Raw genomic sequence first — 26,795 nt, forward strand, 5'->3', positions numbered from 1 at the left:
TATTTATGCTGAATGATAAATAGAAATTCGAGAACTTTAATGAAAGCAGAACGATTTTTAAAAGAATAATCAAGCTGATTTATACTTCATTAAGAGTCCTCAACTATTGAAATGTCTAATAAGTATTCATTATTAAGATAAAAGAAATTATTAAACAGATGCATGTGCACTACATTCTTGCTATCCCCAAATATTATGGGGATAATCCTATCTAACATGTAAGTCAAAAATGCAGTTATTATTTAATATTTTTTCAACTGAACAACAGCTATATTAGGTCAGAATCCTTGACTACCCAAAACAAAAATCAGTGTCAGACAGTGATAAAATCGAGGAAAGTCAGGACTGTACATCTAAATCCCAGCTTCAAAGGTCAGGGAAATGAGGATGATGATTACAATAAATAATAACATCAGCAAACACTTTCATAGCACTTATTACATGCCACACATGGCTCTAAGATCTTCATAAATGTCAATATATTTAAAACCTTAAGAGAACTCGGAGACATATGTAACTATTGTCTTTATAACATGTATAATCCCATTTTACAGGTGATAGCACTGACACACCAACAGATCAGCCTACTGAAAGTCACGAACCTCATAAACTACAAGGCTGGACTTCAAATGCAGTAGGTCTAGCTCCAGAGCCCAGGCTCCTAATTACAAGCAACATCCCTTCCGAGGTAACTCCCAAACACACTGATAACCCCTTTATCACCTACTGAGTATTTCTCCACCCTCATTGCTGCCTTCCTACCCCTTTGAAACCTCCTCACTTTAATTATTCTTCAAAACAATCTTTCTAAGAAATACAGGATGTGATTCTTGTAGCCTCTTCTGGGTAATTTCAAATGAGTTCTTGGTTTGAAGAATTCTCAGTTTCTGATATTTGAAATTTCAGTAGCATTTCACATCTGTTACCTGAAGGGGGAGAGTCAGGAAACACTTACTAGTATTTGGAGGTTTCTCTTCAGATCTGCCAAATAAAAATTCATATTTGGCCTTGGCAACACTCTGGGAATGCGCTGATGCATTGTTAACCCAAACAAATGTCTCTGCCTGCAAAATTAAAACATAACAAGAACATCATTTAAAATATATCATAAAAAAATAAATAAATAAAAAATAAAATATATCATAAAAAATACATCATAAAGCAAACCAAACACAAGAGAATGTTTAGGCAATAATGACATATCTACTTGACAGAATTCTACACAACCATTAAAAATGAAACATGAAAAATAGAACACAACAAAAAGCAAAATACAAGATGATCAATTCAAGATTGCAATTATAGAGAAAAATAAGCATACATCTATAGGGGAATAAGAAAAATACATAAACTCTGGCTTCATGGGGAGCAGAACTATGGTACAATATTTTTTTTAATTGAAGTATATAGTTGACATACAACATATTAGTTTCAGGTATACAATAGTGATACAAAATGCTCATCACCATAAATGTCATTACCACCTGTCACCATACAAAGTTATTCCAACAATATTGACTATATTCCCTATTCTGTAATTTTTATTCTTGTGACTTACTTATTTGGAAGTTTGACCTCCTAACCCCCTTCACCTACTTGGGCCATCCTCCCAGCCCCCACCTCTCTAGCAACCACCAGTTTGTTCTCTACATTTATGTTCTCTGCACTTATCTGTATTTCTGAGTATGTTTGTTCACTGATTTGTTTTTTAGATTCTATATATAAGTGAAATCATATGGTATTTGTCTTTGTCTTACTTATTTCACTTACATAATACATTCTAGGTCCATCCATGTTATCATAAATGGCAAGCTTTCCATCTTTTCTATGGCTGAGTATCATTCCCTCGTACATATATACCACATCTTATTAATCCATTCATCTGTGGATGGGTACTTGGGTTGCTTCCATATCTTGGCTATTGGAAGTAACACTGCAATAAACACAAGGGTGCATATATCTTTTCAAATCAGTGTTTCTGTTCTCTTCTTCCAGAAGTGGAATTCCTGGATTACACACTACTTCTATTTTTAATCTTTTGAGGAACCTCCACAGTTTTTCATAGCAGCTGTACCAATTTACATTCCCACCAACAGTGCATGAGGGTTCCCTTTTCTCCACATTCTCATCAACACTGTTATTTCTTGTCTTTTTGATAATAGTCATTAGTCATTCTGACTGTATGAGGTGATATCTCGTTATTGTAATTCACATTTCTCTGATGAGTGATGTTGAACATAGTTTCATGTGTCTCTTGGCCATGTGTTTGTCTTCTTTTGGAAAAATGTCTATTTAGGTGCTTTGCCCAATTTTTAATACATTATTTGTTTTTTTTTTTTTCAAGTTGAGTTGGATGAGTTTCTTTGGATATTAACCCCTTATCAGATATGTCATTTGCAAATATCTTCTCCCTTTCAGTAGCTTTCCTTTTGGTTTTGTTAATTTCTTTTGCTGTGCAGAAGCTTTTTGTCTCAATAGTTGGTTTTTGCTTTTGTTTCCCTTGCCTGAGAAGACAGACCCAGAAAAATATTGCTAAAGGCAATGTCTGAGAGTTGACCGCCTATGTTTTCCTTCATGAGTTTTTTTATTCTAGGTCTTATATTTTGGTCTTTCATCCATTTTGAGTTTATTTTTGTGTATGGTATAAGAAAAGTGGTCCAGATGCCCCAATACTATTTATTAAAAAGACTGTTTTCCCCCAGTGTATTACCTCCTTTATGATAGATTTATTGATCATACAAGTGTGGGTTTACTTCTGAGCTATCTACCCTGTGCAATTGATGTACATGTCTATTTTTGTGCCCAGACAATACGGTTTTGAGTAACATACATAGCTTTGAAGTATATTCTGAAATCTGGATTGTGATACCTCTGACTTTGTGCTTCCATCTCAAAACTGCTTTGGCCATTTTAGGATTGTTTGTTCCAGTTCTATGAAAAGTACTATTGGTATTTTGATAGGGATTGCACTGCATCTGTAGACTGTTTTGGGTTAGTATGGATATTTTAACAACATTAATTCTTCCAGTCCATAACTGCAATATATCTTTTCATTTATTTGTGTCATCTTCAATTTCTTTCAACAATGTCTTATAGTTTTCAGTACAGGTCTTTCACCTCCTTGGTTAAATTTATTCCCAAGTATTTTCTTCTTTTTTATATTATTGTAAATAGGATCGTTTTCCTAATTTCTTTCTGCTAGTTCATTATTACTGTACAGATATTTGTATATTAATTTTGTATCCTGCGACTTTACTGAATTCACTTATCAGTACTAATAGTTTTTTAGTGGACTCTTTAGGTTTTCTATATGTAATACCATGTCATCTGCAAATAGTGATGTGTTACTTCTTCTTTACCAATGTGGATGCCTTTTATGTCTTTTTCTTGACTATATGCTGCAGCTAAGACTTCCAATACTATGTTGAATAAAAGTGACAAGAGTTGGCATCCTTGTCTTGTTCCTACTCTTAAAGAAAAAGCTTTTGGCTTTTCACCATTGAATATGAGATCAGCTGCGGGTTGCTGGAATTTTTTTAATTAAATTCATGTTACTTCTCTGTAAAATTAGAAAACTGTATTTTATTTTTAGATGCATCATTTTCCAAATGATTACCATTACCCCACAGCACATAGCAGGAATATTTGTGCATGGGTCCTACTAAAATATGCCAACAAAAAGTAGTCTTTCCCCAAAAAGAGACCATATTTTTATAATAAGGAACACCATTCAGCCAAATATGGGGCATAGAGCAGAAGTGCCAGTTATCCCATTTATACTAATTGTCCTAAATTTATTTATTTTAAAGATTTTATTTATTTATTCATGAGAGACACAGAGGGAGGCAAAGACATAGAGAGAGGGAGAAGCACGCTCCTCACAGGGAGCCTGAAGTAGGATCCCCAGACCGGGATCAAGCCCTGAGCTGAAGGCAGATGCTTAACCGCTGAGCCACCCAGGCATCCCACTAATTGTCCTAAATTTAAGCATCTGTCCCATTGTTCTTTGAAATCCCTTCAAGTCCTCTATTTGAAAGACTACAATAGTAACAGTGAAAGTGGTTCACATCATGGTTCTGAATTCCTATGACCTTCTTCCTGGCTGCTTTAGGCAACTGCCAAGAATCAGAAATGCCTCCTTTCTCTGGCCCAGGATTAATTAAAAATCAGTAACAAGGCAGAAGCTGGAAAACACAGAGAAACCTGACCTAGTTCAGTCAGGGACCCATTCTTCTGCCACTTTACCCCAAATTCAAAAATCAACCAGGATCCAGATACTGCCCTCACTGGCTTCCACCCTTCCAGTCATGAGACACCTTCCTTTCTCATGTCTAAGTAGCATACTTGACCATTCACTTTGAGAGAAACACAAAGGGTTTTATTGGCAACCAGGAAACTACTTCAAAGAGGGAAATTTTATTATTTCTATTATATTCTTTGGAGCAGAAATGATTGACAGTAGTAAGAAAGCCCATGATGAAGTTCTGATTCACTCTATCACGCTACTGCAGACCAGTTCAATGAGCAGGCTTCTCTTTGTTCTTTAATACCAATATCAAAAAGCCAGTTGTACAATTTTGAGATAACAATTTATTTCTTAAAATAGCTCTACTATCATTTAATGTTTATAATGTGTAAAATTTATCTTTTTGGTAAAGGTGCATGCTCCTCTTGGAGTTACATGCTTGATAATTACAGGATCTTAATCATCCTTTTCCCCAGCACAGAGGAAATAGCAACGTTTTAATGTATTTGGGGAGCTTCAGACTGGTAGAAGAGGAATATGGTGCCCTAATTTAGGTAGAGTGGTTAAGGAAGGCATTCTGAGGAATGAATGCTTGCAGAGATGAGAACAATGAGAGGCTAGGAAGGGCCAGAAACCTCCATCCAAGCAGAGGGAGGGTCATACAGGATGACTTTAAGCATGAAAGGGTTAGGCTACTGGAATGATTGAAAAGCCAACGTGACTACAGAATAGTGGGTAAATGGGAAACTTTAGTGACTGGCCAGGACAATAACACAGCAGAAAGTAATAGTAGAGAGGAGACAGGTACCAAATACACAAGGTGTGTAGGTCAAAGAAAGGTTTACTGGGAAGCCAGTAAAGGGTTTGTAATATACAGTGATTCACTAACATTTTTTAAAAATCATTCATTTAAGCTTTTAAAAGAATATTGATTGTTATAGGAAAATGGACTGAAATGCATCCAGAGGAAGCAGGCAACAGTTAGGAGTCCAAGTTAGAGAGTATGGAGGCTTAGAGTAGAACAATGGCATGAAAATTGGCTGAAGTAGATGAATTTTAAATATATTTTGTAGGGAGGTTCTACATAAATTTTCTGATAAATTGGGATTTAAGGAATGAGAGAAAAGGAGAAATCAGGGATAATTATAATGAGTAACATTTGCTAATCACTTAGTCCTGGCAAATCACTGCTCTGATGCAGCAGAGAGAAACTTCGCATGTCCATATTGCTTCTATTTCCCTTGATACTGTGACCTATAGCTTAGAAACTTCTGCTTACTGTAACCTGCACATGGGCATGTTACAGCTAAGATTTGCAAAAACTGTTTTCCATCCAAAATCTACCTCACCCAGGGAGATAAGAAAGTATGTACAAAAATGACTATGCTCTGTTCAAGATTTACGGAATGACATGACCAGATTTCTGTATGCAAAGATCAACTGACCAAGGACAAAGAAGTTACACAACCTCCTTCAGATATCTAGAGACATCAGTCACCTCTGGACTCCAACCCTCTCCCACTTCCCCTCTTCCTAACATAAAAAATCTCAAATCTCACGCCTGGGGAGATGGTTCTTTGGGACAATAGTCCTAGTCTACCATCAGTTCGCTGGTTTTCTGAATAGAAGTGCTTTCCTTACCCCAACATCTTGCCCTTGACTTACTGGTCTGTCATGTGGCCAGCAGAACAAGCTTGGACTAGGTGATGCTAATGCAATACATGGGGTATCTCATTTAACACTCAGAACCATCCTGTGAGGTGGGCACTACTATCACCCCACATACAGAAAGAAGCAATGAGTGGGTAAGTTACTTGTCCAAGTTTATAAATTGTGGATTCAAATCATGAATCCAGAACCCATGACTCTCAGGAATCTGGCCTAAGCTACTGGGTCCATGTACTGAGACCAGGGAGACTGGAGAAGGGACATTATCAATAGCTTGGATTTGTGCTTCCAGGTGACCTCTTAAGGTCTCAGTAAAACAACAGAAAAGAAAATCCTAAAGACAAAATCCATTACTATGGTTCTAAAAAACAAGAAAAGATGCCATCAATGAAGTACCAGTTTTAAGAAATTACAGAAAGATCATTTTTTGGCACAGTTTCAATTTAAAGCCTGAAAACTGTTCTCTAAAGGAACATTCCTCTTCAGCCCTTAAGGGTTCTTAACCTCAGTTCCATAACGGCCTATCAATAGAATTCTGGAAACCTGAAGTTCCTGAAGGGGGAAAAAAATTCCATCTTTATTTTCCCTTACCTTAAGCTGAAATGTAGCATTTTTTTTTCAAATATGAACATATGCAATGAACCACAGTAGTATTATCAGTAGCTGCAACTTTGTTACCAATGGAAATCACAACCATTTTCACACCATATAATGGTTACTGCAGATATCTTAAAACACAATTTACATTCATCCCTACTTTGAAATGATAGTAGTTACTAGATCCACCACTAAATTTTTTTTAAATATTTTTTATTTATTTATTTATGATAGTCACACAGAGAGAGAGAGAGGCAGAGACACAGGCAGAGGGAGAAGCAGGCTCCATGCACCGGGAGCCCGACGTGGGATTCGATCCCAGGTCTCCAGGATCGCGCCCTGGGCCAAAGGCAGGCGCCAAACGGCTGCGCCACCCAGGGATCACCCACCACTAAATTTAATTATGAATAAAGAAATGTATTACAATATCACAAATTTGTTTAATATTTTGTTAAATATAAATCATTAAACATCTGTTAAATACTATCACTAGTTTTCCTGAAGCTCCACGTATATTATTAAATGTACTTAGAAAGCATTATTCTGACAAGAGATCCAGAGCATTACCGGACTGCCGAAAAGGGCGATGGCACAAAAGAAGAGACCTTGCTTTTTACTATAGAGAACAAAGTGATGGCTACCACAGAGGAGGTGGGTGGTGGGACCGGGGAAATACATGATGGGGATTAAAGAGTAGACTTATAATGAAATGAAATAAAACAAATAAAAAAGAAGAGGCCCTGCTTCAATAGCATTGTTCCTCAATGTGCATCTCATCACCCATTAGTGACTCGATCAGGTTTTTATATAAATAAATTTATACACACATATATATTTAAAAAAATAAAACTGAAAATACCAGACTATGATACCTTACTATTGCAGTAAGATAAGCATTGCTTTATAAAATTTTAAGTTACTGTGTGCATGTGCACATGAACGTGTGTGTGTGTGTGTGTCAGAGCATGATGTAAAATGTGTATCTCATCGTAAATCACAATCAAACTGGTGCAAACACATTGCTCTAGAGAAGCTCTCAAACTTCAGCATGAATTAGCATCATCAACAGGCCTTGTTAAAACATGTACTTTGGATTCACCCAGAGTTTCTGTTTCAGTGGGTCTGGATGTTTGGCCTGAGAATTTGCATTTTCTAATAATGCTACAGGCAGTGTTAATGCTGGTGCTCCAGGGATTGAATTTTGTGAGTCACTGTCCTAGACCAATGTTTTTCATCCTTTCTTGTATATATGAATCACGTGGGAATATATTGTTAATATATAGATTAAGCAGGTCCGGTCCGGGGTGGTGCCTGAGATTCCTGAGACTCTGCATTTCTAAAAAAGTTCCTGGGAGATGCTGACTCCAGTTCACAGAGCACATCTGTGCTACAGTTTGGAAGTAAAGTGGTGTTCAAAGTATATTCAGACTGTAGAGAAGAGAAATATTTTTTAAAGGGATGCTTTACCCAGAATTAAATACACTAAAAGGTTCCACTCTGATAAAGCACCCTACACTCTGACAATTATGAGGGATCCTAAACCCAATTTTCAAACCTGAATCAAAGCATTAACATTCCTCCACCTTGCCTAGTGAAATAAAATTCATTCTACCTACATTAATTTTATATACATATAAAATTATATACATCAATATATATATACACCTTATTCCCATGCCAAGTGTTATAAACAAGTACCCATCTCTACAATAATTTTTGCAGGTCTCTGAAAAATCGTATTTGAAAAGAGCAACTTGAAGGAAGCCCCATATAATTCAGTCCACATTTCCCTCTGTATTACTAATTGAATAAAATAGATCTTTTATTTTTATCAGTCATTTAGAAACATAAATTGCATTAAGAAGTATGGGATATGAAGTAACATTAGCAAATGGACTGTTAGATGATCTAGACTTTAATCCCACCAGGAATTTCCACTCAATCTCACACTAATGCTTATCTTTGGACTTTAGCTTCTCTATTGATAAAGAATGTTATTCATATTTATCTCTAAAATCCCTTCAAATTCTGAAGCACAAAGATTCTTCACACTTCTGAGCCACCTTCACAAATATTACATTAAGGAGGAATAACACAAATCCCCTGTGATAACATTACAATGACATGATTATCAAAACAGGCCCAGCATTTAAAGATGCGAGTCCACTGTTACATGGACAGGACAAATAAAATCTCAATCTTACTTTTTATATAGCTTTTCAAATTTGCAAAGAATTTTCTATTACATTATCCAACTCTCGGGATGTTGCTGAATCGCCGATCTTAGACACATGAGAAACACATGATATAAAATAATTCTTCTAATTGTCTAGCTACAAAACATCAAGAGGAGAAGCCGAAAGCAGCAAGAAATTTTTAGATGTAAAAGCAGTTTGATTTGGGAGGAGACGGATGCGGCCAGAGGAAGAGAAGGGTGGAATAGGGGCTGAGAGCAGAGTTTGAGGAGGGTGTTGTATGTTCTTTCATTTCCTTATCATTTCAATTTCACCGTGGGGTTCAGAGCATATGAGAGCCTCCTAGTCAGTTAGAGCTGAATATTATAAATGCTTTAAGCCAGAGATTATTAAAAGCTAAAATAAAGTATTTTATTTTAAAAACAGTATTTCAGAACTCATGAAGAACAAATACTTGGTTCCAACATTCACACCTCATACTTGATCCTTCAATCTCATCTGCTCCCACTGCCCAGCAGAAATCAGGCCTGTGGATACAAGGCATTGTGCATGCCATCTTACATGCAGGCAGGGCTGAGTACTAATGCTGCAAAAGGCAACAGTCAATTAGGTAGGTGTTATGGGGTGAACTGTGTCCCCTAAAATTGATATGTTGAAGTCCAGTGCCTTAGATGTGACTTTATTTGGAGACTGTCTTTAAAGGGGTAATTAAGTTAAAATAAGATCATTAAGGTGGATGCTAATTCAATATGACTGGTGTTCTTATAAGAAGAGGAGATTAGGACCATATGAAGGCACAAGGAGAAGCCAGCCATCAGCAAGCCAAGGAGAGAGGCTTGCAGAAGAAACCAGCCCTGCTGACACCCCGATCCCAGACTTCTAGCCTCCAAATCTGTTGCTGTCTAAACCACCCACTCTGAGGTACCTTACTATGGCAACTACCACATTGGGGAAGGCTGAAAGAGCTAAGAGCAAAAAGGAAGTTATTTAGTATAACAAGTACCTTACATTCTGTCAAGAGAGAACAGAACCAAAGTCACACCACACAGTATTCACAGTCCAACGGGAGGGGAAGGTGGAGAGAGGAGTGGCTAAAACAAGGAGAATTAGTAAAAAAGAACTATCAGTTCCCCAGTTCCTTACCCCCACTTCAATGGGCAAAGGTCCCTCCCTAACCCAGGCAAAAGAATGGAGTTGCATTCACTAGAGACATTTTTTTGAAGAACACCTCCGGCTGAGGGACACCAGGCACAAATGACACAAGATACTATAGTGGAAATGGGGATTTATTTGCTAAACGTTAAGATGCTTAGTCTTCTCCCACCCAGGCTGTAAAATGCTGGCTGCGCCCTAGAGTCTACCCTGCAGGCAGGCAAATAGATAAAGAGCTTTCTCTGCAGAATGTAATCAGCTCAAGAAAGACCTACATAATTAAATCAAGGGTCCACTAGTAAGTAGCTAACCAGGTCCTCATACAGTGAAATTTAGAACTACCAACTGGCCATTAGACCCCACTATTACATTACATTATATTCCTTAATTTTCCTAGCTATGATACTTTTTGAAAATTACAGTCCAGTTATTTTGTAGAATGTTCTTCACCTTGGGTTTGTCTTTACCTTTCCTCATGATTAAATTCACACTATGCATCTTCCATATGAATATCATAGAAGTGATGCCATTCTGCTCTTTGCATCCATCCTCCAGGGGGCACAAATTTAACTTGTCCCACTTACTTATTAATCTTATTCACTTTGATCTGCCAGGCTTTTCCACTGACAATCGCAACTTTTTCTCTCTGTAATTAATTATTATGCTGTAGAAAAATACTTAGAAAATATGTAAATACCCTGCTCCTCATCAAATTTTCAACCTATAAATTTATTTTTATCAGTAAAGGCTGAATTTACTATTTTATTCGGTGGGCTGTAATCTACTTTCATTATTTACTTCAAAGCTCAGATTGCCTGGTTTTGGCCAGTGGAATTTCTACCTGGCCTCTGTTTTTCTGAACATATCTCCACTATTCCATGAGTACCACTTTATTTTCTGGTACAACAGGACATTCCAGGCTTCTCCCTACAATCAGCTGTTTCTTTAAAAAAAAAAAAAAAAAAAAAGTCCCTTTCAGTGAAAGATATTATTTAGTATTTGGATAAAAGAACTGGACTTTGGGTGATTGAGTATGCTCATTGCTACTAGGGTGTACTTGCTTATAGACTGGCTCAGAGGACCCAGAGAATTTTAAACAGACACAAACATGTATGTTCACTGCAACAGGCCAGCATATCCACGTTCTAATCCCTGCTATCTGTGAATGCAGCCTGATATGGCAAAGACTTTGAAGACATGATTAAGTTTCTTGATATAAGGAAACTATTCTGGATTACTCAGGTGGGCCAAGGTTTGATACAAAAAAGAAGAAAGTCAGAGGAAAGCAAGAATGAGAGAAACAGTGCTGTTATTAGAGCAGTGAAGGGTCCAAATGCCCCTTGTAAGGAATGTGAGAAATGGCAGTTCTAGAGGCTGGAAATAGCAAGAAAACTGATCCTCCCTCGTTTCTAGAGGAACCACTACCTTGCTGGCACCATCATTTTAGCCGCTAAAACTCATTCAGACTTTGGGCCTCTAGAACTGTAAGAGAATAAATTCCTGTTGTTTTAAGCTACCACATTGCAGTACTTTGTTACAGCAGCCATAGAAACTGATAACAAGCACAAAGACAAATATATATATATATATATATATATATATATATATATATACAGAAGTGCATACTTTTTATTCTATAATTATTTCTACATCTATGCAATCAAAAAACCAAGGACTCACATTCATATTTTTTCCATGAATATACCTTTTGTGCTTTGAAGTACAAATGAGTTGTTAATGAAATAATCACAAGACTTATCAAGGAATTGTTATTCCACTAATATTTTCCTTGTTATTATAGTTCATTCAAATATACTCCATTATTCCACTAAAACTAAGAAATTTGTATTGCTGAAACACCAAAAATAAAACCATCCATTCCTTCCATTTACATGGCTATAAATAGAGATATTCAAATCTTATCATGTGTAGCATCTTTCCATTTAAAAAGATTACTGGCACATGCCTGCCTATGAACAAGCAGAAAAAACACTCGTGTTTGAGAAGAGGATGGCCCAATTGATGGGCGGGAATTTACAATTCCCTATAACTAGCCCCTACTATTTTGACAAGCTAATAGGTTAGATATTCAAAATCAGTAACAGCACCAAGGGAAATTGGGACAGAGGGCCTCTCAAGAGTAGAGAGAGGCCAAAAACAGTCAGGAGATAAACAAGGTAACAGAAAGCCATTAAAAAACAGCATCAAAACTAAAGAGCAAAGCAGGAAATGGACTACAAGACCAAAGAGAAGACAGTGGCCAAAACTAAAGCGCAAAGCAGGAAATGGACTACAAGACCAAAGAGAAGACAGTGGCCAAAAGGAGAACTCGGCTCCTCACCTAATCACTATCTAGCCCTGCTCCCAAGCCTGGTTTTTACTGTGTGTTCACAAAGACAAGAGCTGAATTCATGGCTTTTTAAAAAGCCCCGGAGGTCCATTCTTTTGCTACCAGCTGTTGTCCACTCACTCAGCCCATTTCCTGAATGCATACTCCCCTGGGGCAAGGCAAGTAGGGGTTCTGGGGCTTCTCCAGGGATGGGGTCAGGGAAGCTGGCCTAAAGGGGGAGGCGGTGGCAGGAACTCCAGAGCAGAGACAGACTTACCTTGCTGCCCTCCATTGCGGAAAGTCAAAGGGAAGAATAAGCAGGCTTTGGGCTACAAAAGGCAAGTCACCCTCACAAACACGGATTTTCAACAGACAATGCATGAGCTAAAGAATAATGAGTGAATGCAAATTACCTTTGTTCTTAAATACAGAACACTGGAGAATAAATGATTCACTGAGAGGTATCCTCACTTTTATAGTTGTAAAGACATTTACATATACCCTCCTCCCACCCACCTACCCACATACCCCACAGTCTAGATCAGGAGAGCTTCTGCAGATTAGAGGCTTGTTCTATTTTTACATCTATAATTGGAATATAAAAATCATGTGATAAGCTATATTTTTTTAGGCTGAGCTCAAATAATACTTAGTGCTTTACTAAGTATTAAGAGTTAATTTTGGGAAGCCGGGGTGGCTCAGCGGTTTAGCGCCTTCAGCCCAGGATGTGGTCCTGGGGACCCGGGATTGAGTCCCACATCGGGCTCCCTGTGTGGAGCCTGCTTTTCCCTCTGCCTGTGTCTCTGCCTCTCTCTCTCTCTCTCTCTCATAAATAAATAAAATCTTTTTTTAAAAAAAAAAAAGAGTTAATTTTAAGAATACTTGATTGAGCTTGCTGGAAACCTAGAAACTGGGGATCCCTGGGTGGCTCAGTGGTTTGGCACCTGCCTTCGGCCCAGAGCGTAATCCTGGAATCCTGGGATCAAGTCCCACGTCGGGTTCCCTGCATGGAGCCTGCTTCTCCCTCTGCCTGTGTCTCTGTGTGTGTCTCTCTCTCTGTCTCTCATGAATAAATACATAAAATCTTAAAAAGAAAAAAAAAAAGAAACCTAGAAACTGATTTGTTCCTGTGGAAAAATAAAAGCAGAGTTCCAAATAATGATAAACTCTTTATTATTTACCTATACATTTTACTCAGACATATAGTAAAATCTGGTTAACTGAGGTTGGTAGCTCATATAAATTTATGAGTGAAGACTACTGATATGAGTGATTACAGATCCTTAATTTTGTCTGGGGGAGCTGAGAACAAATCATCTTTTTGTACAAGAGCAAATTAGTTAAAAATATAAGGAGATGGTGGTATTATTAGTGTAACACTTCCCTTATCTGAAACATAATAATCCAGCAAACACATATTGAGATAACAGAAAACAGATTTTCAGAATGATTAAAAGTATACATGTTCAAAGGTCCATGCAATTAAATATATATACACTAATCAGGAGAACATTTCAAGGCTCTTGTATATGAACAACTGGGGGTAAATCTTGTTCTCTTCTAAGTTGGTAAGACTCTCAACAGTTTATTAGGGTGAAGGGCTAAAGGCAAGCAGACACTATTAAAAATCAAGAATTGGGCAGCCCCGGTGGTGCAGCGGTTTAGCGCCACCTGCAGCCCAGGGTGTGATCCTGGAGACCGGGAATCGAGTCCCACATCAGGCTCCCTGCATGGAGCCTGCTTCTCCCTCTGCCCGTGTCTCTGCCTTTCTCTTTCTCTCTCTCTCTCATGAATAAATAAAAACTTTTTAAGAAATAAATAATAAAATAAAAAATAAATAAAAATCAAGAATGACAACCAGAAGTCTGACAGTAAAGACAAACAATAAAAGGTAATGTAAACAAGGTAAAAGACAAGCATAGACTGGGAGTAAATATTTGCAACATATATTTAAATAATGAAGATGCAACAAATTCCAACAGACCCATAAGAAAAAGATATACTCAACAGAGAAACAAGCAGAAGATAAAAATGATCTGAGAAATGTAAATACCAATGACCAATATACACTAAATGATGTTCAAACTTGCTAATAATCAATGAAGTACAAATTAAAACCAAAGTCGCCAATTTTTACCCATCGTATTGGAAAAGATTAAAATCTATGAAAATAACATAATTTCTTCATGTGGAAGTAACAACAGTCTTGACTTTATAGGATTTTTGCAAGGATAAAGGAAGATAATATATATGAAGACCTTAGAACAGAGGCCAGAACATTATAAATACACAACAGATGTTAGTTGCGGCTGTCATCATTACTATACTTGTATTTCTATATTATTTGGTTTATATATCTCTTAGTCAACTATAAGTCTTTGGAGTACAAGAATTAAAGCATGCATTTTTTTAAAGATTTTATTTATTCATTTGACAGACAGCATTATTTATTCATTTGACAGAGGAAGGGAGGAGTAGAGGAAGAAGGAGAAGCAGGATCCTCATTGGACAGGGAACCCAATGTAAAATTTGATCCTAGGACCCCAGGATCATAACCTGAGCCGAAGGCAGATGCTTAACCGACTGAGCCATTCAGGTCCTCCTAAACATGCATTTTTAATAATATATTTTGTATTGGTAATATAAAGCTAACATATTTTCATTTCAGTAATACATATGCATCTCAGTTTCTTGACTATGTAACAGTCTGCTATATAACTGTAACAATTTATTAATTTATCAATTCTTACTATTATAAGTAATGTTGTAGTGATCAACTTTCTATCCATTTCACATTTCTTTACATTCTCCTCTGATTATTAGTTTAGGAAAATCTCCTATAAGTAGAATTTTGGGGTCAAATAAAAAGCACACTTTAGACTCTTGATATGTACTGCTAAGCAGTCCTCCAGAGAATTGGTACCAGCCGTAGGCAGAAACTACACTATCAATGATGTCTGAAACCAATCCAAATCATAGTTCTTAGCACATTTTAAGGATCCTAATAAACTGAATGAATGGAAGGAAAAACAGAAGGAAGTTGACAGAAAAAGACATTTGTGGGGAAAACGGTATCATTTGAGGAAAGGCAGCTACTGGGGAAGTAAAGAACACGTTCAGAAAATGACAACCCAGTTAAGGGGATGATGGCAAGGTACAGAGGGAAGGTGAGAAAGTGAAATAGATTGGTGCTTCTCGAACTGCACTGGGCACACACCAAACACTGGAGATCTAGCTAAAATTCTAGTTCTGACTCAACAGATCTGGGGTAGGACCTGAGATTCTGCATTTCCAAGAACCTCTCAGGTGGTGCAAATGGAATGCACTTCAAAATAAGGAAGTAGGTGATTTACTAAAGGAACAGATTAACACTGGAGACTTTCAAACCTCAAGGTAAAGAGTTTGGACTTCGGGGTATTGAATTATGTGGTACCCAATTGGAGGGAGCCAGTTATATTAGAAGTTTCTGGGCAAGAGAGACCTCCATGACTACAACTACAAGGACTCATAATTCAGTAAGAGATGGCAGCCAAAACTAGGAGTACATATCAATCACCTGAATACACCTATGCTTCAGAATAAATAATCCCTCAGGAAAGAAGGGGTGATTGCACACAACTCGAGAAATTAATCTAATTTAGGGCAACAAAATCAAAGGTAAGAACAGCCCAGACAGAGTCCAATTCTCCAAGAGCTAATTCCATGTCATCTCTTCAATCCCTATCCTCTCCAATCAGCATAAGCACTGGAAAGGAGACTAAGACAGAAGCCAGAATTTGCTGAATTTATTTCCACTATCCCACTACACTATGATCTGGAAAAGGAGGAGCAAAGAGAAGGGACAGGGATAAGTTAGGTAGACTGGGATCAGGTAGACATTAGAACAATAATATGTTAGAACATAGCCATTTCCAAGGCTCCCTAAAGGCTCTTAAGCAGGAAATCACTGCTTGCTAAAAGCTTATGAGATCACCAAGATCATCAAGTTAATAATGAATACACTTATTGGTGGGATGAAGAGTGGGTGCAACTGGCATGACAAAGAAACCCAGTGACCTGTGCTGTAGTAGTCAGGATCTCTCGGACATTTGCCATGGCATGCTCATACACTGTTGGGAGTGTGAAGAGTTGTAACCAATTTGGAAGAGAATTTGGCTATTTCTGTCAAAATCTAAAATGTACACACCCCTTTAGCAACTCCAATTGTAGGAATTTAGTCTACAAAAAACCAACAAGCCAAATAATTTACATGTCTATCAATAGGGATCTAATGACCTATTCTATAATGAAATACAAAAAAGATTTAAGAATAAGGAAGACTTTATGTGCTACTCTAAAGGTATCTCTAAGGTACATTATTAAATAAAAATAGTGAAGTAGAAAACTGTGTAGAATATGCAACCATTTATGGGAGGGATGTATGGGTATACACACCACACACACACATACACATACAGAGTCTGGTAACAGATGGCCAGGAGACATGGGTTTCTGAGATGAGAGGAAGACTTTCTTTATAGAGTTCCTTCCTTTTTGTATCAATTAATTAATTAGTTTTTAATCATACATCATGTATTATTATTTCCAATTTGGGACTTGTTTTTTGGGTTTTTTTTTTAAGGTCCCTCAATGCATGGATTCCTTCTGAAATTTCAAGGAGTTACATTTTACACATTTTCCTGCAAACAAAAACTGCAGGTCAATCTCACAAAACTAAATGTAAAAATCCTAAACAAGAAATTAGCAAAGTGAATTCAACAATATTTAAAAAAAAAAAGTAATCCATTACAATCAACTTGGCTTTATTCCAAGAAAGCAAAACTGTTTTAATTTTAGAACTCCATTAATGTAATCTACCATACTGACAAATAAAAGGGAAAAAAAATCTATCTGATCATCAGAATACATGTAGAAAAATATCTGATAAAATTCAACATCAATTTATTATTTTAAAAAGGATCCTTAGCAAACTATGTATAGAAGAGAAGTTCCATAAACTGGCAAAGGCATTACAAGACGATCCAGAGTAATTGGTGAAATTCTTCCTACATGTCCAATAAGCAAGCAATACAAAGATGTTTAATGATGGGCCTTAAACTCTTTTTGGAGAATGACTTTAAAATATACTACATATGCTTTCAGCATACTTATAATATCTTACATCATAACTTCCAAAGCCAGAAGTTCCATGAATCCAACTGAAGGTTTAAAAAAAAAAAAAGTATAAAAATAGGAATCCATTCTATAGCACTATCAGATTTACATTACCAAAACAAGACTCTATACACTCTAGAGTTCAAAAATTTGTAAGTGTCCTCAGCCTACAAATTAAAGTCCATGCTCTGCAGCCCTGCAAAGTCTGGCTCTATCTCCACTTTCAATTTTTACCTCTCACTAACCAACACTACTCATCACCTCAGTATTTTAATGCCTTATGCCTCCACCAACCTTGTCCTTCCACCCTCTCTCCAAGCTCACAACCAATCAAGAGAGAAATAAGTCAAGATGAGTCAAGATATCATCTTTGTTATTGATAAAACTGGCTAAAGAAAATGGCTATAGATCTATGATAAGAATTAGCCAGACTTCTCTAGCTAGTCATTGGCACAGCTAGACAACTCCAAGCCATCCCAGCAGGGTCAGGTCTTTTAAGGCAGAAAAAGCCAAATGTGGCTGACTCTGAACAGATGCCCAGCAGGTGCTGCATTGAGAATCTTTGTTCTCCCCAACTCACCAATCATTAAGTCTCTCCTCTTTCCATGGCAGTCCCTTTGACTAGAAACATGAGGCCAGGTAAAGGTAGACTGTCTCACTAATACTCAACCCTTTCTTCAAGGCACAGTACAAATCCCATCCCTGACCTGAAAACTATCCCATCCCAGACATCATTTATCATGTTATCCTTTCCTTTGGAATTCCTATAGCACTTAATACTGTGCTACTCTTTTCATTTACAATAATATCTGTTATACTGATGAGCAGTCTACAAGATAAAATAGACAAGAAGTCCCCTGTCTGACTTCTCATCACTTAGCTGCATGCCCTAACAAAACGATAGTCAAGCATCCACTAATTCTGAAAAATTATTTACGCCAGAATGTGGACTGGAGTGTTTGATAGTTAAAGAATGCTAAATAAAGGGGAAACATGATCAAGTGGTATTCTCTAAAGACTCATAGTCAATGACATGCCCGGTTAGAATACAAAGAAGCAAAAGCCATGAAGATAATAGGCAAGAGAGAAGCAAAAGAGAGAACTACAGCTCTTTAGAGGTAATTTGGAAAAGGCTTCTTAGAATGTCAGAGTAATAAATCAGAAATTATTCAATAATGGAAACCTGTCAAACACAGAACTGAACAAAACAATTCATGAAAACAAATTAGGAAATGCATAAATATACTAAGGGTCACAGTAGATCATTAGCTGATACTCACATAACAGAGTTGCCAAAAATTGGAGGTGGTAACTAAGTCATTTTTATACTCTACGTACAACCAACAGATCCCAATTAGAGCCTTATTAGAGTTCCAAGCTTAACTGAAAAGAATAAGGAAGATGATTTAAGGACCTGAAAAATGAGACTTCTGCAAAGAGTAAAAAAGCTTAGGACAAATATAAAAAAAATTCTGAGGAGTAATCATACTCTCAAAGACCAGAAGTTAAAGAGAGTATAGCAATTAGACATTTTACAGCTCCACTGAAAAATGATGAAATTCATCAACAGAGAAATTTTAGCTAAATACACAGGAGAAACTCTAAGCATAAGCATTGTTAATGAAACAGTAGTAGAAAGAATACTGTCTTTTTTAGTTAGTCATCTCAGTACTCGGTAGTCTACACAGCTGTCAACACAATGGGACAGTAATACAGAACATAGTAACAGAACATGTTGCTACAATTTACGCTATCTAAAGGCAACAGAAAACAAAAAATAAGAGTCATAAAAAATAAATATACACAGAAGCTATTTGTAGATATAAATATTCCTCTAATAGGTCTTTAAAATTGTCATTAAGGGGGATCCCTGGGTGGCGCAGTGGTTTAGCGCCTGCCTTTGGCCCAGGGCGCGATCCTGGAGACCCGGGATCGAATCCCACGTCAGGCTCCCGGTGCATGGAGCCTGCTTCTCCCTCTGCCTGTGTCTCTGCCTCTCTCTCTCTCTCTCTGTGACTATCATAAATAAATAAAAATTTAAAAAAAATTTTTTTTAAATTGACATTAAGGTACAGCCCATCAAATCAGGTATCTGACAAAAATATTCCTAAGTCCTAGTCAACAATGAATGTGCTTCCACCACTGCCCAGAGCTCATTCCTTCAAGCACATAACAGACATTACCTACTTTCCTCATCAAACTTTGTAAAATCTACAACACTGGCTTTCATTCTGCAAAGATTTTGTATTAGTCTTAAAATGAAGACAGGTCAACCATGATTCTTAAAACCTTGTTGTGCCTATCAGGAATTTCCTTCAACACTTTCCCCAACATTAAAAAACTTATGTCTTTGGTTGGCTTTAAAGTTGGCAAGATAAAAAAAATAATAATAATAGTAAAATAAAGTTGGCAAGATTTAACAATAAAGACATGCAGCAAAGGGATTTTTTTTTTGTGGGACAAAAAAAAGTTGTTTTGGAAAAAAATGGCAAACCATATTGCTAATGTAATATGCAATTAAGATGTCTTTTTTTAACTGGGTAAAAGGATAATTCTTAGATGGGACGTGGAGTTATTTCAGTTTGACTACCAAGTTTATGCTTGAATCCTTCCACAGCCTACTGAACTTTGAATACCTCCAAATGTCAAAGAACTGACTAGCCTAGATAGTTCTTACTGTCTAATAAAAAAATTTTTTTTAATTTTTTTTAAAAAGGTATGTATGATTACAAACTATGAGCCAGGAGTGCCTAGGTATACAACTTCATATATTGTATCACCTTAATCATTACAAGCACTTGAGATCTAGGTTCCATAATCAATTGTATCTCAAAAAAGACACACAGGGTTAAAGGTCATATCAAGCCATCCACAGAACCAAGATCTTTAGAAGATTTCTGCTTAGACCATAATATTCCCATACATTACAACCCACAAAGAACTTGACTTCCTTAACTTCTGCTTCTAAAACTAAAAAATTCCTTCAAAACTTTTCTTATGCATATACCAGGTTCTCAAAGTTTTCTGCGTGCTATGGATTCTCAGTTTATGAACCTCAGGGGTTTTCTTTTCCTATTTTATACATACTCAACTAGCAACAACTGAAATGCAAAGCATAAACAAAATAAATTCTTTTTCAAAATTACTCAGGAGGGTGAGTAGAGACCAACAAAATAGTTAAAGACTAGAACCAGGGATCCCTGGGTGGCGCAGCGGTTTGGCGCCTGCCTTTGGCCCAGGGCGCGATCCTGGAGACCCGGGATCGAATCCCACATCGGGCTCCCGGTGCATGGAGCCTGCTTCTCCCTCTGCCTGTGTCTCTGCCTCTCTCTCTCTCTCTATGTGACTATCATAAATAAATAAAATTTAAAAAAAATAAATAAATAAATAAGACTAGAACCAATGATTAGTTCTTTACATTTACCTTGCCCGAGCAATTTCTACTACACAACACTGCCAGGAGAAAATAAGAAATGGGCAGGGAGTGGAAATGAATGGTCAGTAGCAATGTTTCAGGTATAAATAATTAACAGTACTACAAATTTAATAAAACAGCAAATATTTTAAGGCTTTGCTTCTAGCTACAATATAAAGGCCATATTATTGCAACATGAAGCAAATATGTCACTGGAAACAGTAGGAGCTATCAAGTTGGCCTCATCGGATGGGTCCATTCTTCCTGTGTATTCCATACTTGTATGATCTGCTTACTACTTCTCTGTGAATCATGGCGCTGCTTTCAGTAATGTAGCCACAATAGGTAGGCCTTCTTCATATACAGAGGAAAGAAGAGTCATGAAAACTAATGAATTTAAACATTTCAGTACTTTCTATCAAAAATATAATACCTCGTTAAGAAGGCAGTATATATATATATATATATATATATATATATATATGCATAGTTTCCACTTGTATTTGCCTATATTTACAGGCGAAATAGCTCAATTAAGTTCTAAGAAATATTTATTTCTAATTCCAATCAATATCTCTTTGTTACACTTCACAAAAATAATGTTTTACTCCCTAAAACCCTGGAGATACTTACTTTCTTTTTTCAAGGATTCTGTTGCCTCAGAACCAATTCATATCACAAGCAATGATTTCCTCCTTACAATGCTAATTCATGAGCAACCACTACCTTCACTTCTCTCTTTGCAAGGTCCCCCTTGATTTCCAAAGCTGTTGGCATGCAGAGTGGCTGTTTTTACCCACAGGGGCACAAATGATTCCTGTGTCTACAACTATTCTCAATTCACTCAACTCACAGGTCTCCATTTTTACATCTAACCCACTCCTTTTGCATATTTTGAAACTCAAAGAAAACATTATAAAGAAAACATTATAACATTATAAAGAAAGTGACACATTTTCACTGAGCTATATACAATGGATTATTATTATAATTAATGTTGCTTGTAGGTCAGACTTTTTGCTTTTAGAGCCTAAAAATGTTTTTTAATCTCAGCCCTAAAATGTTTAAAACAGACCACTAACAACAATTTGCATGACCAACTTATTCTTCACTGAAGTTCAACTCACAAAAAGGTTCGTTCATGTTAAAAAGCTATTTTTAAATATGCCTAACTCATTGCTTAAAATCACTAACAATTAAGCATTATACTTTAGTGGAATCTTATGTTTAAAATTGTATTTCTCTCATCTCATTCCCAACTCCCCCAATTCTGCCATCCTGAATATCAACATTATTTTAAACGTTACTGTCTTCTATTACAGTAGCTTCATTCATTGATAATTCAGAAATAATGCCTTTCTGAACACTCTGGCATCTGACTTTTAAATGCAGTTATTATACTAGTCAGGTTTTGGCTACATAAAGATTTATGAGCACATCCTGCCAAGCCCAAGAGGTTTCTCCAAATGAAACCTGGGAAGATCTACCCAGAGAGAGAAGGCTATGCCCCTCAGGAATCATCATCCCTACTGGGCCATTCACAAAAAGACCACTTTGCTTTGCTGGCAAGGCTTTGTTCTCTCCCCTCTCATCAGCCCCCCTCCTTGGCCTGCATCATATCCCCTGGTGAGAATGCACATCAGGTTGCCAGAACGACAATTTATTACTCAAATAGTACACAAAATTTAAATTATATGCTTTTAAAAATAACAGCCTAGAGTTAGTAACAAAGCCAAGTCCCACAAACAGACTTGAAACTGCAAAATGTAGTAAGCAAAGTCTACAGAAAAACATGCAATCCAACATGCAATAGTCAAACATGCAGAAGGCAAGCTAAAACATGTGAAAACAATGAGCATACCACTCATTTTGACACACCCACTGGATGGGCCTCCAGCTTAAAACAGGACTTGACTTTATTGTTTAAAGCAGCATGTAAACAAATAAATAGGACCTTAGTGGCAGAGTAAAAGCCATGCCTTGCCCATTTCTTCCAGAGTTTAAGGCACATTACTAGCATGATCTCATTAATCTTTAGAACATCTTATGAGAGGAATAGGCAGCAAGTATTTTAATCTCCCTTTTTAAAATGGAAAAAAAAATGTGATGTATAACTTTTCCCAGGATTACAGGTGGCACACAGTCCCAGAGTCAGGAAACAGTTGACCTGACTCTCACTAAAGGGTGGAATGCACTGGGCTATTTGAGATAAGATGGATTTCTTAATTAGGTGGCTATATACTGTTAACTTTGAATATAAAACTGCCAGTTATTTTGCCAGCAAAAATGGGTTTATTTGGGTATAGGAGAGAATTGCAATTGAGGACACACAGACTACCACGCTATGGCAAAAACCATAGCTAAGTCTGGAGAACAAAGGAGAGGAATGCTGTTTTAGAGAAAAGGAGGAAGTTGAGAGGGGCTATTATAGTCTACTGGGGGAGTAAACTTGGAGTTCCAAGTATAGTGGCTTTTCATTGGCTGGGCCCTTTCGAGCAAGGTGAAAACCCTTCCTTCTCCTGTTGGGGTAGTAAAGTAAAGTTGGAGTAGTATGGACTTGCAAAGTACCTCTCTCTCTCTCCTGTTGTTTCTACAAATGACAAGTGGTAGGGCATGAAGGCTCTCTCTTCTGACCTTGTAACTTCATTTTGTTAGGTTTTCTTCATAATTTTCAAACTACTATATACTTTGCAAAAGGGATTGCCATTCCACTTCTCACAAAGTTTTTACAATCTATACTACAATGTCAGACAAAGTAGTTTTTAAAAATGTATACTTCCCCAGACCTCTTAGCTTCTAATTATACCCTACAACTGTGCTCCTCAAACATGGGTATCTTCAAATCCTCAGGGTTACACAGTGGTGTGTCAAGGGGTACACAAGGTCCCAGGACCAATGGGTACATTTTCTGGGAGTTCAGTTTGAATAAACAGTCATTTAAAACCTGATTTGTATATTAAAATAAATATATTCTTAAATGTAATGCAAAATGAGCATAACATTTTTATAAAAGAAATTATGTTCTGGCAGCATATTGCTTTAGGGCATGCACTTAAGCAAAGTTGGGAGAAGGAACATTACTTAGTATTTTAGGGGTAATTCAAGGGAAATGTTTGAGAAGTTTTGATAAACAAAACTGAGATTTAAGAGAAAAACTTATTCCAATCTTCTTGCCTGGCCCAAACTATTCCAGGCAAATGGGAATACACTGTTCCATAAAGTCTTTTACTTGGCTTCCTTTTCGTGTAGGTTCTAAGACCTATTAGGGGATTCTACTTCAAATCTTCTACAAAGGTATCTTAAGATTACCAGCAGTAAATGGGGCTCCTGGGTGCCTCAGGAGCCAACTGTGATTTCAGCTCAGGTCACAACCTCAGGGAGCTGGCTTCAATTCCCAAGTTGAGGCCCAAGTCAGGCTCCCTGCTCAGCGGGTAACCTGCTTCTCCCTCTCCCTCTGCTTCTCCTCACCAATCCTGCTTTCTCACTCTCTTTCAAACAAATAAATAGAATCCTGGATATATATATATATATATCTCCATTAACTGCCAGGAGTCATATGATCAAGTTAGTAACCAAAGGTAAAAAGCACACAAAAGTAACATGCAGGTTACCAGGAAAATCAAACGACTGAGCAAAAACAGGCTTCCGCCAAAACTCACTTGCTTCCAAATGCATAGAACTAGGATTAAGTATTGAGGGCCCATTCGTATATTCCCAGACGCTATGAGGGGAATTGCTTCCAATGTCCAAGAAGTTCAAGAGGCTAGTGAAAGATCTAAATCTAAACCACCAAAATGGGGGGGGAGGAGCAAGATGGCGGAAGAGTAGGGTCCCCAAATCACCTGTCTCCACCAAACAACCTAGAAAACCTTCAAATTATCCTGAAAATCTATGAATTCGGCCTGAGATTTAAAGAGAGACCAGCTGGAATGCAACAGTGAGAAGAGTTCGCGCATCTATCAAGGTAGGAAGACGGGGAAAAAGAAATAAAGGAACAAAGGCCTCCAAGGGGGAGGGGCCCCGCGAGGAGCCGGGCTGAGGCCGGGGCGAGTGTCCCCAGGACAGGAGAGCCCCGTCCCGGAGGAGCAGGAGCTGCACCGACCTCCCCGGGGGAAAGGGGCCCGCGGGGAGTTGGAGCAGGACCCAGGAGGGCGGGGATGCGGGGATGCCCTCGGGTTCCCTGGGGCAGTAACAGAGCAACTGCGCGCCCAGGAGAGTGCGCCGAGCTCCCTAAGGGCTGCAGCGCGCACTGCGGGACCCGGAGCAGCTCCGAGGGGCTTGGGCGGCGGCTCCGCGGAGGGGGCTGCGCGGCCCCGGGAGCAGCTCGGAGGGGCTCGGGCAGAGGAAGAGGCTCCGTGCGGAGGGGGCTGCGCGGTTCCAGGAGCAGCTCGGAGGGGCTCGGGCGGCGGCTCCGCGGAGGGGGCTGCGCGGCCCGGGAGCGCGAATCCACCAGCGCAGGTTCCGGAGCACAGGGCTCCCCCGGGACAGGCAGAGGCCGGGAGGGCCCAGGACAGCAAGGACGCTCCTGCCCCAGCTGAGCAGATCAGCGGCCCCGCCCCGGATCCTCCAGGCCCTGCAGACGGAGTTCCTGCCGGAGCTGAATCCAGGGCTCCAGAGCTGCCCCGCCACTGGGGCTGTTCCTCCTGCGGCCTCACGGGGTAAACAACCCCCGCTGAGCCCTGCACCAGGCAGGGGCACAGCAGCTCCCCCAAGTGCTAACACCTGAAAATCAGCACAACAGGCCCCTCCCCCCAGAAGACCAGCTAGACGGACAACTTCCAGGAGAAGCCAAGGGACTTAAAGTACACAGAATCAGAAGATACTCCCCCGTGGTTCTTTTTTTTTCTTTTTTTTTTGTTTTGTTTTGTTTTGTTTTGTTTTGCTTTTTGATTTGTTTCCTTCCCCCACCCCCTTTTTTTCTCCTTTCTTTTTCTTTCTCTTTTTCTTCTTTTTTTTTTCGTTTTTTTTCTTCCCTTTTTTTTCTCTTTCTCTTTTCTTTCCTTCTTTCTCTCCTCTCTTTTTCTCTTTTTCCCAATACAACTTGTATTTGGCCACTCTGCACTGAGCAAAATGACTAGAAGGAAAACCTCACCTCAAAAGAAAAAATCAGAAACAGTCCTCTCTCCCACAGAGTTACAAAATCTGGATTACAATTCAATGTCAGAAAGCCAATTCAGAAGCACTATTATACAGCTACTGGTGGCTCTAGAAAAAAGTATAAAGGACTCAAGAGACTTCATGACTGCAGAATTTAGAGCTAATCAGGCAGAAATTAAAAATCAATTGAATGAGATGCAATCCAAACTAGAAGTCCTAACGACGAGGGTTAACGAGGTGGAAGAACGAGTGAGTGACATAGAAGACAAGTTGATAGCAAAGAGGGAAACTGAGGAAAAAAGAGACAAACAATTAAAAGACCATGAATTTAGATTAAGGGAAATAAACGACAGCCTGAGGAAGAAAAACCTACGTTTAATTGGGGTTCCCGAGGGCGCCGAAAGGGACAGAGGGCCAGAATATGTATTTGAACAAATTCTAGCTGAAAACTTTCCTAATCTGGGAAGGGAAACAGGCATTCAGATCCAGGAAATAGAGAGAACCCCCCCTAAAATCAATAAAAACCGTTCAACACCTCGACATTTAATTGTGAAGCTTGCAAATTCCAAAGATAAGGAGAAGATCCTTAAAGCAGCAAGAGACAAGAAATCCCTGACTTTTATGGGGAGGAGTATTAGGGTAACAGCAGACCTCTCCACAGAGACCTGGCAGGCCAGAAAGGGCTGGCAGGATATATTCAGGGTCCTAAATGAGAAGAACATGCAACCAAGAATACTTTATCCAGCAAGGCTCTCATTCAAAATGGAAGGAGAGATAAAGAGCTTCCAAGACAGGCAGCAACTAAAAGAATATGTGACCTCCAAACCAGCTCTGCAAGAAATTTTAAGGGGGACTCTTAAAATTCCCCTTTAAGAAGAAGTTCAGTGGAACAGTCCACAAAAACAAAGACTGAATAGATATCATGATGACACTAAACTCATA

At 38.2% G+C, this 26,795-nt stretch overlaps 1 protein-coding gene across 6 annotated transcripts in view; it reads right to left on the minus strand.

The window, feature by feature from the left end:
* PSD3 (pleckstrin and Sec7 domain containing 3) overlaps positions 1–26,795 on the minus strand; it is a 588,043-nt gene that overhangs the window by 445,654 nt on the left and 115,594 nt on the right. For 5 of the 6 annotated variants that reach the window (XR_007402752.1, XM_035699985.2, XM_035699986.2 and 2 more), the window contains exon 2: positions 956–1,064. Coding sequence is in view for 4 of the 6 variants with exons in the window: in XM_035699985.2 (XP_035555878.1) it covers positions 956–1,064 (109 nt within the window). In the remaining 2 variants the exon portion in view is untranslated. Of the gene's footprint in view, positions 1–955; positions 1,065–26,795 lie in introns of those variants that run through there. The other variant, XM_049095088.1, reaches the window with a different exon arrangement.

The sequence above is a fragment of the Canis lupus genome, chromosome 16 (assembly GCF_003254725.2).
Source record: "Canis lupus dingo isolate Sandy chromosome 16, ASM325472v2, whole genome shotgun sequence".
NCBI classification, from domain to species: Eukaryota; Metazoa; Chordata; class Mammalia; order Carnivora; family Canidae; genus Canis; species Canis lupus.